We start from the raw sequence: 9,765 nt of genomic DNA on the forward strand, positions 1-9,765 counted from the left end.
GGGGTGTGCTGGAACACAGTGGTGGGCTAGTTGTGCTGGATGGAGGAATGAGTGCCCCCCCCCCCCCAGGCAGGGCTTGCATTCCTCTTGCACCGTGTGTGCTACCCGGAAGATTGCGTGGAGTCCTAGCAAAGGGTTCCTGCTGGGCACAAAGAGGCTCAGGGAACCAAGCTTCAAGGTGGATGCCAGGAAGTCCTTCCAGACAGTTAGGACTGCCAGGGCACGGAAAGGGCTTCCACGGGAGGTGGAGGAAGCCCCATGAGAGAGGGTGTTGACAGTCTGGACAGGCACTTTGTAGGCGTGCCATGAGCGGAGGTGGCTGCAGCCCGGGGTCAGGCTAGATGGCCCGGGAGACCCCTTCTGGCTCGCTCTGCTGAGGCAGCGCTGCTTTCCGCCCCAAGCCTCCCCAACGGTTCTCTCCTGCGCGCCCCAGTGTCACTGGCACAGCGACCTCGGCCTCCCCGAGAGGCCTCCGGGCAGGGGGAAGGCGAGCGCCGCAGCTCCCTTGGAGAGCGTTCGCGCGGCCTCCGCGCTGCGTTTGCCAGGCCGGCGCAGACTGGCCGCGCAGCACTGCAAGGCAGGGAGCGCGCATCCTCCCGAGTCCGCTCCGCGCGGAGCGCATGCGCGGGCCTGCACGGAGCGCGGCTTGGGGGCGGGGCGAGGACGGCCTGGATCCTTCCGCGGGGCGCGCTTGCGGAGAGCAGGTGAGGACAGTCGGCTGGGCGCGCCCTTCCCGCGGCGGCGGCCGGTCCCCTTTCCGCTCCCTCGGGCGCCCTCGGCTCCGCGGCCGGCGCTGCTCTGGCGCGGCCGTCCGGCTCCCCGCCGCTTGCGCGTAGCAGCCGGTGGCGCCGCCGCAGGAGGGCCGGCGCTTCGGCAGCGGTTCCGGCACCGCCCCCCCCCCGCCCCCGGGCCGGGCTGGTAGGAGGCCCCGCGAGTGCCCCGGCGCCGTGGCTTTCAGTGCGCGTTGCGCGCCACACCGCCTCGCCTGGCGAGTGTTCCCAACGAAATACGCATGGGGTGCTGCCGAAGGGGGCGCAGAGGGCGCCCCGTCGATCCTGGCAGCGCCAAGGCCCCCCTCCTGCGTTGCTTACCTGGCGGGGCCCTGGCGGCCCCTGCGCCTTTTCTGCCCCCAGCAAAGGGACCCCGCCCGTGCCAACCTGCTGCCTCCCAATGAAAGCCTTCTTTTAACGGCCACCATAAGAAAGCTGCGCCTTTTCTCCAGGAGAACTATTTGCCAGGATCCTAATTGCTCGGGCTCGGTGGGCCCACTGACGTGGCTCCCCACCCATGTGCGTGGCATCCTCTGTGGTTCTTGGCTTCCAGTTGTTTTTGCCCTCTCCGTAGCTATTCTATGCTGTATGTATACTTGCTGAGTTTGCTGAGATCATGCTTCGGCTTCGACTTCTGACATGGGACGTGAAGGACACCCTTCTGCGGCTCCGGATCCCGGTGGGTGAGAGCTATGCTGCCGAAGCTCTAGCCCATGGCCTCCAGGTGAGAGCAGAAACTCTCAGCCGATCATTCCACCAGGCCTACAAAGCCCAGTGCCAGTGTCTGCCCAACTATGGTATCAATCATGGCCTCTGCTCCAGGAAGTGGTGGTTGAGGATCATCATGGAGACCTTCCGCCGCTCTGGAGTCCATGATGATGGCATTCTTCAGCCCATTGCAGAGAAGCTGTACTGGGATTACTGCCGTGCAGATTACTGGGAGCCGCTTCCAGGGGCCAGGGAGACACTGCAGCAGTGCTGGGAGTTGGGCCTCCCCATGGCAGTCATCTCCAACTTTGACAGGAGGCTGCAGGCAATTCTGAGCCTGTGCAGCCTCCGGCAGTACTTCCAGTTTGTTTTGTGCTCGGAAGAGGTGGGCTTTGCCAAGCCAGACAAACGGATTTTTCTGAAAGCCCTTCGCATTTCTGGAGTGCCCCCGCAGCTGGCTGCGCATGTGGGGGATCACTATCTGAAGGACTACAGGGCAGCTAGGGAAGTGGGGATGCACGGCTTTCTCCTGAAGACTGCTGACCAGCCTGCAGAGTGGGATGTGGAGCTGCCAGAAGAGCATGTCCTGCCCTCACTTCCTCACCTGCTGTCACTTATAGAGAAGGAGTAGGAGATGGACTCTGAGAAGAGCCTGCAAACTCACTGACTGGGTCTTTTCCAGCCTGATCCATTTAAGTCGTTAAAGGCAGGGTTGGTTCATTTGGGTGCCACGCTAGCTACATTCAAAAAGCAAAATGCAACTGAAGTATGTCAGAGGGGAAGGACCAGAGCCATGGACCCAGTGCGGCAGGATTTGTGCTCTCCATTGGAGGCCTCCTGTTCATTTCTAGATCCCATAAACAAGACCCTTTTGTGTTGGGTGTAGCAAGACAAATTCCGTGTTTTTTAAACTCCTCTAGTAGCACTCATTTAAATCAAGCATGGTTGATTACCGTGCCAAGTCTTTCACAGTCCTGACAGTACTAATTCTTAAATTCTGTTAACCCATTAGCATTCCATTTTATAGGTGTATGGGAAACTAAAGATAGAGAAATAACCTGTCCGGGACCATGACATGCCATACATCTCTGCGAAAGGAGGTGGTCGCACGGGAACACGAGTTTTTCATCATGGGGGGCGGGGTGAAATGGAAATGATTAAACCAGCTGGCCCTTAAGGGGGCTGCGAGGCCATTAGCAGGCCCAAGAAGAGGAATTGCAGTGTGTGGGAGTCCTAACTGACGATACATGGGAAAGGAGAAGTGCAGGGGGAGTAGGTCTCTTTGAACTCTCCTCTGAACTTTTCCCACACTGCAAGAAGCGAGAATCATCACTGCTCTTGGGGGTCCCAGCCCCACACGGGGGCCTGTTCCAGATGGCATTTTCCAGAGGAGTCTGCAGTACTAAAAGGCCTGGGGGAAGGGTTCCCTGCTGCTTACTCACTGATCGGGGCAGGCTCTGTCCCCTCCTGCCTCCATGTGGCCCGGAGTGTTATGGCCCAACCCATGTTGTTTCCACGCCATTCCATGAGGTAGGCCAGGCTGAGCAGAGGGGCTGGCCCAAGGAGGTGCCGCAGGGAGCTTCATGAACTTGGGCTCTGCTCCCTTCCCACTCCAGGCAGCGTGCCCCTTAGACGACGCTATGCTTCCCTAACAAGTCGCACCTCCATTGTGAAGCTTTTGTCTTGCTCCACACACTGCTTGTTCCCAGGACCACCAACACAACTGAATGTGCGAATAATGGGAATGAGGCACATGGAGGCTCCACTCACCCACTGAATTTCCTGTTCAGTTTTTTGAAAACCTGAGTTGCTTAACTTAATATGCCCTTCAGAATGTGACAAACCCTCTTCTGGGATGCTACAGCAGGAAAACCGAGGGAAAAGTGCAGAATATTGTATTAGACGCAGAATCCAACTTCGTAAGAATAATTTTAAAAAGTTTCTAGTACTCATGGCTGCAAACATATGCTTGGAAATTTGTGGGTAACGGATGTGAGCTCTCAGAGGCTGTGTAAATTTTCAGTGGTTAGGAGTGGGACTCTTGGCCTCTCCTAATGATTAGAAAAGCTAGAATAAATTATATGAAATAAAGATTCCAACTTTTGGCAAAATAACAAGCAATTCTGTGCCTACTTCCTCTTTTTGCATAGAGCTTGCAGAATCCAAATTTTCTTGTGTACAGGAATTAATGTTTTGGTGCCAGCTGGGGGAGTACATAGAAAGGACAATCATGCTTTGGCAGACTTGCAGCTGTATCGCTCAATATGCCAGGGAGCAGCCCTTGCAAGTCTCTGCACAGCCACAGCCACTGATGGCATACAGTGGGGGCAGTTCAACTAATACAAAGTGGAACCCTTCCTCTCCCAGCACTCACCCGCACAGGCCCATTCCGCCGACCATACCTGAGCAAGATGTCTTACCCCTAGGAGAGGACGGCTGCAGATTCAGGAGGGGTTCCAACCCATCAGGTACAGGCTTGTGGTAAAAGCCACAAGGAAGGGCGAGCGGAATGGCAGGCAGCCATGATTTCAACAGGATGGGCCAGCCCTGTGCATGTCAGGGAATCCCAGCCTCACAGCAGTGGGAAAGGTGCCCTGGCACAGCCTCAGTCGCAACTCACCAGAGAAATGCTTTGATCCGCCACAGCCAAGGCTGGGTAGACAGGCCCGGTGAAAGTTTCGTGGTGCGTGTAGAGAATAGTGCAGGATTCAGGGTCATAAAACAGAAGCTGTCCTGCATCCAAGTCAACCAGGACCCCAATTTCCAGGGGGCACTTGAGTAGATGTACTGCCTGGTGGTGGTTGTTGTGCGAAAACTGGAACTCCTTATCGTAGCGGGAGAACACCCAGGAGGACAGGTTGCAGCCCAGGCGGGCCTGAGGGCCTGAGCCCTTGCGCTGCACCGAAGGGTATGCGACCCCCACCTTGTAAGCACAGCTTTTGGCCACACTGATTTTCCAGGCATGGACGCCGGCACAAAAGGATTCCTCCGCCAAGCCATTGGGCCAATGGTCAAACCGCTCAGGGCCATCCAGATTGGCCCTGGTTTTCCCGGGACTGAAGGTCAAAGTCTTCTTGTCCTCTGAGAGCACCAAGAGAGGACTGATGGTCTTTTCGTCCATGAGGACTTCATCTGTGCTGGCGGAAGAGCAAACCAGTTACTGCAGGGATGACTGACCAGTAACTTAATGAAAGGGCTGCATCGTTTAGTCAATCAAATGGTTAGCCAATTAACAAAGCAATTTCTAAGTGCATTTCTTGGAATGAAGTCCTGCTGTGGAAAGAAGTCCCACAGTAAATCCATTTCACAAATCTGGATCAGCTTGTAGCTTGATCAACTGAGTAAGCACCTGCTAAGCATCCAGCAACAAATTTAGAGCAACATATTTAGTATCTTTCAAAATCCAAATAGTTGCTAAAGGCCCACCTGAGAAGAAGTATCTCCCCCTCCTCATTCTTACCTGCAGGTGGGGATGCCTCTCCTGAGATGGGGACCTCTGAGACCCCCACCTACCCTCACCAGAGTCTGCACCACTGAACCAGGGCAACAGAGCCTTTGGTGCCGTTGCTTCGCACTGCCCGTGCAGATGGGAAACCGTGGTGGCTCTCCAGGGGTCCTTCAGACAGAAGGGATGCCCCTTGCCCTGCCTGCGTGGGCTGGACACTGAGCTCAAGACTGCGCATGTGCTGGCATGATCATGCCACCAGCCAGCAGCAGCCGCCTCACGCCTGTTCAACCAGGAACACCTCCCACCGTGCCCAGCAAGCTTGCTCTCTGCTGTCTCTGCGAATGTAGCCTCAAACAGGGTGTCACCTGATTAAAGTCTTTCTACTTCAGCATTTCAAGCCAAGGTGTGCATATTTTGGCATATCTGACTTCCAAAACCCACCCCACTTTTCTGCCTGGTTCCTCCCTGGTCCCACAAGCTTGGCTGAAGCAGCACAAGTCAGGGTATGGGAGGCAGCTTGAACAACAGTGCCCAGCTGCAGAGGACGCAGCACTGACCTGAGGCCACACACAGAACAGCTGAGGCCCACAACCGGTTCAGCAATGGACTCTGGACGCACCGCGAATTAAAGTTCAACTTCTCTGAATCCTGTGGCTTCAGGATGCCCTCTGCTTCTTCTGCCCTGGCCCACACAACAACAACACAACCAGACTCAGCATGCAAGGCGAACATCAATTTTAGTGCATCGTTGCTATTCCGTGCAACACCTTAATCTAATACTAATTATTAAGAATTAATCTAGTTCTAGATTACCTTGTAATCTTAGCCCTGCAGGCAGGCCAGGAGTTCAGCCAGACTGCAAAGGGGGAAAGAGCTAGGGCAAAAAGATTTTAAACTCCCTCAAGTAGTTAGCATTGGGGAATTTGAACCTGTGACTTTTGGGGTTGCTCTCAGAACCCACAATGCCCCCATTCTTTGCAGGACACATATGGATTTAAGAGCATAAGAGGAGCTTTGGTGCTGGATCAAACCACGAACCATCTTGCTCCACATGCTTGGGGTGAGAACTAGTAGCCACCAATGGTTTTCTCCTCTGTGAATTTCTTCAAACTCTTTAAAAAACCATCCAATTTGTTGGGCATCATGTTGTGGAAGTGAATTCCATCATTTAACTTGGCGCTTGGTGAGGGAGTCCTTCCTTTCATCTGTCCTGAATCTCCCACCAATCAGCCTCATGGGTGGATCCGTCTGAGTGCTGGTATGAGAGAAGAAGAAATTTTCCTTCTACGTTACTTTTTCTACACCATGCGCTTCACTACTAGCACAGCTCTTCCTACGTTCTTAGGGCTTGCAGCTGAGGAAGCTGGACGTGCTCAGTTGGTAGCAGGGATCCAAAATTGATCCATCTGGGGCTCACCTCTCATATATTTCCTCCTCTGCCTGCTAAACACAAGAGAGACACACAGAGAGAAAGTTACAAAAGATGAAGACCCAAGAACTTAGCATTACCAAAACAAAGTGAGTGCCGATCCCTTGGAAATCCCCAACAAAGAGCAGGAGGGCCCGGAGCACCTCCTCTGTAGGCACAATATTCCTAATTACATCCTATGATAAAAAAGGATCAGGTTGCAAGAAAAATCCCATCACACTTCCTGAGAGTCTAGCGAGTAAACCAGGTGGCTGAGAAGTGCTAATGTTCTGGCCAGGTGGGACAAGATTGAAAATTTTATTTATTTATTTCAAACGTTTACATCCCATCCTTCCAACAAGCGCTCAGGACAGCTTACATAATGTAAAATTACAATAATACAATAATAAAACCACAATTATTAAAACAATATAAAACAGGCCTTCATAAACTAAGAAAAAAGGGAGGAAAAGAATAGAAAATGTGACTCTGGGGAAGGAAAAATAATCTTAAAACATCTAATACCCTTGAGTATTAAAATGATGGTTGAATAAAAAGGTCTTTACCTGGCGCCGGAAGGAGTATAACACCAGCGCCAGGCGGACCTCTCTGGGGAGCGCATTCCATAGTCTGGGCACCACTGCGGAGAAGGCCCTCCTCCGGGTAGACACACTCTGTACTTCCTTAAAATTAAAAGGCCAGCAACATCTCTCTTGGCTTTCCCAGCTGGAGAGCCATTTCAGATGGGAAGTACATGGGGGTGGTAGGGTGGGAGCTGATACTGAAGTGCCGTGCCATGCCCTCCCCTGGGCTTAACCATGCTCTAATTCTGTCTGCATAAGCAGGATCTGAGACCGAGGCTGAGATCTGAGATGTCCATCAGACCTGCCAATTCCAGGCAGGCTGGGAAAAGGGCAACTGCTTAAATGGAAGGGCATCTGCAGCCCTGCTGAAGCCCCCTCCCACCTCTAAACCCCGAGTAGCTCTCACTTGAAGACAGAGAGGGTCCCTTTAGCAGATGTGCCAAGTTTATTTCTACTGCTGTTCTAAACGAGTTGCTGATTTTAGCCTACATTTTCCTTAAAATGTATATTTGTGTAATTATAACTTTTGTTGGAACTCTGCTGAATAGTGTGGCTGTTGCAAACCCCTCTGAGCACTCTGCTAGGGGAAACGTGGCACATCTCTCTCTCAGAATAGCAAGGAGCTCGAGAAGCAGGGCCGCTGCTGCCACCTGCCAAAGACTGCGGTCACCCCTCAACCGCCCCTGTCCACCAGGTCCCCTCCATGGGCCACAGTAGCCCTGTGAAGGCCCCCATCGAAAGTGATGCTCACACCACCCCTCCCCGCCCACTGCTCACCACAAGGGTGCAGTCATCCGGGGCAGTGATCATGGCCACCAGGAAGCTATGGAGGGAGTCCAGTTTCCCCAGGGAGTCATTCCAGTGGACCTGCTGGGTCGAGAGGTTCTGCTGGGCCCGCTCCTCCTCTGCGTGGACTGCCTCCAGCAGCCGCTGTTCCTCGCTCTCGCACACGCTCTTGACCAGGTTCAGGCGCTGGATGAGGACCTCCCGGGCACTGCTCGCCACAGCCTGATCAAGGATGAGAGGAAACCCGGGAAGCTGCGTGATACCAGGCCAAGCAGCTGTTGCTCCGGCTGAGTCCCACCCACTGCACTGCCTCCTGCAGCAGCTCTTCCCGGGCACCTGAAGAAGCTGCGAGGGAACGAGCCCCCAACCCTCTGCAGGCTCTGCCAGGAAGCAGCCGCCTTTCCGGGGACCCCGATTCCCCACAATTACATTTACAGTGGGGAATTCAGGGATTGCAAAAGCTGGGATCACATGTAGAGGAGGGACAGTCTGACTTCAGCACTGCACAATCCACTTCCTTTTTGAAGGGGCTGCCCCAGTGCGTCCATGCGGCTTAACTCTCCCCGACACAACACGCCATCTGTGACCTAAACTGTTCACTTCTGAAGGACTTTGCTGGCTCCTTCACATCCAGGCCAGCTGATCACAGTGGCATTTACGAGAAGCCCAGGAACCAGCTTTTGCTGGGACACCACAAGACATTAGCCAGTGTGTACCATCCGCTTCTGTCTGTGCTGCCCTGTGTGAGAAGCCGGCAGGATTCAAGCTGCCGGGCACTTTAGTCTGGGTACTGACTCTCAGTCTGACCTACCTCACAGGGCTGTTGTTGTGAAGATACAATGAAGAGGAGGAGACCCTTGTAAGCTGCTTTGGATTTTTTGCAAAAGGAAGCAAAGCAGAAAATATTTGCATGGGGGCGGCTACCCCACTTTTTCCATAGCTGCATCAGCTGTAGCTGAAAGGGTTCAAGTCATATCTGTTCCATTTCCAGAACAGCAGTTAAAATGATGGAAAAGCTTGCCAAGGAATCACACCAAGGTGATTCCGACTCAGCCCAAGACCACCTTCTTACCACAACGTGCTGTTTCTTCCTTGGCAGCAGCTCCCCCACAAATTTGGCAATTGTGGCTCTCTGCAGCTGAAGCTTTTCACACTGGTCCACAATCTTGTTCTGAAACAAATAAGTAAACAGCGGGATGATCGCCGCCTCTTACGCGATCATTTCCAGCTCCAGCTTTTGGAAGAAACTCGAGGAGCTGTTTCTGAGCACGTGCAGTGTGCACTTTGCGCGCTCACCCACCGTAGCTCACCCCAGGAACGGTCGGCCAGGAAGCCGACCTTCCGTCCCGCGCGGCTGGGACCTGGGAAGCAGAACGCGCTTCCCAGCCTCCCATTTCCGTACACCTGGCAGCTCAGCCGGGCGCGCCCGCGAGGGAAAGGCGCCCGCCCTCTGCGCGCCAGGAGCCCTTCGTGCAGCCTTGTTCGGCGCAGCGCCCGGGGAGCCGGAGCACGGCCCCGCTGAGTTGCCCGGGCGGCGGACCGGCCCGCTCGCTCGCGAGAAAGGAAGGTCCGGGCCCGGGGGCAGCTGCGGCGAGGGGCTTTCCTCCCGCCGCGCCGCTGCCGCGCCGACGGGACTCACCCTCCTGTCGGCGGCCTCCTCGGCCAGCGGGCGCAGGCGGTGCTCCCGGCAGCCGCCCGGGCACGTCAGGCAGCGAGCGCACGCCGGCCGCCTCCCGCCGCGGCAGAACCAGTCCCGCGCCAGAGCGTGCTGCGGGCAGAGCGCGGCTCCGGCGCCACGGGCCTCCTCCGGGAGCCGCTGCGCGCCTGCTTCCTGGGCCATGGCGCGCGAGGGGATTGCGGAGCCGCCGCCGCGCACCTGCTGCTCTGAGCGGGGCGGGCCGGGCCGCAGCCTCCGCCGCCGCAGGGACCGCCCTGCCGACTGCGCCGCGCCCGCAGCCGGCAGTAATTCCGCGCTGGGCGCGCACCGAAGCGCGCAGCTTGTGCCGAGGGAGGGGCCCGCCAGACTCGGGGGCACAGCGCGTTGACTGCAAGATGGGGGGG

The 9,765-nt window shown here is 55.5% G+C and overlaps 2 protein-coding genes across 2 annotated transcripts; one reads left to right on the top strand and one right to left on the bottom strand.

The window, feature by feature from the left end:
* The first annotated feature begins 663 nt into the window (after positions 1 to 663).
* On the top strand, positions 664 to 3,599 carry HDHD3 (haloacid dehalogenase like hydrolase domain containing 3). The gene is made up of 2 exons (XM_044440071.1): positions 664 to 704; positions 1,345 to 3,599. The coding sequence occupies exon 2, from the start codon at positions 1,387 to 1,389 to the stop codon at positions 2,107 to 2,109; it is 723 nt and encodes a 240-aa protein (XP_044296006.1). The 5' UTR covers positions 664 to 704; positions 1,345 to 1,386; the 3' UTR covers positions 2,110 to 3,599.
* On the bottom strand, positions 3,395 to 9,544 carry BSPRY (B-box and SPRY domain containing). Its single transcript, XM_044439758.1, has 6 exons — positions 9,344 to 9,544; positions 8,777 to 8,875; positions 7,696 to 7,926; positions 6,344 to 6,369; positions 5,484 to 5,608; positions 3,395 to 4,610 (listed from the first exon to the last, which is right to left on the bottom strand). The coding sequence occupies exons 1-6, from the start codon at positions 9,542 to 9,544 to the stop codon at positions 4,084 to 4,086; spliced, it is 1,209 nt and encodes a 402-aa protein (XP_044295693.1). The 3' UTR covers positions 3,395 to 4,083.
* Between the last annotated feature and the right edge of the window lie 221 nt (positions 9,545 to 9,765).

This window comes from Varanus komodoensis, unplaced genomic scaffold (genome assembly GCF_004798865.1).
Source record: "Varanus komodoensis strain SLA01 unplaced genomic scaffold, ASM479886v1 scaffold36, whole genome shotgun sequence".
Lineage (NCBI taxonomy): Eukaryota > Metazoa > Chordata > Lepidosauria > Squamata > Varanidae > Varanus > Varanus komodoensis.

What these genes read in the sequence shown, in the direction of transcription:
- HDHD3 (XM_044440071.1), top strand. Translation starts at nt 1,387, where the DNA reads ATGCTTCGGCTTCGACTTCTGACATGGGACGTGAAGGACACCCTTCTG.
- BSPRY (XM_044439758.1), bottom strand. Translation starts at nt 9,544, where the DNA reads ATGGCCCAGGAAGCAGGCGCGCAGCGGCTCCCGGAGGAGGCCCGTGGC. An exon ending in GAGGAGGAAATATATGAGAG is followed by an intron (nt 5,609 to 6,343) that starts GTGAGCCCCAGA and finishes TGTGTGGGCCAG; the next exon opens with GGCAGAAGAAGCAGAGGGCA. An exon ending in TGTTCTGTGTGTGGCCTCAG is followed by an intron (nt 4,611 to 5,483) that starts GTCAGTGCTGCG and finishes CCGCCAGCACAG; the next exon opens with ATGAAGTCCTCATGGACGAA.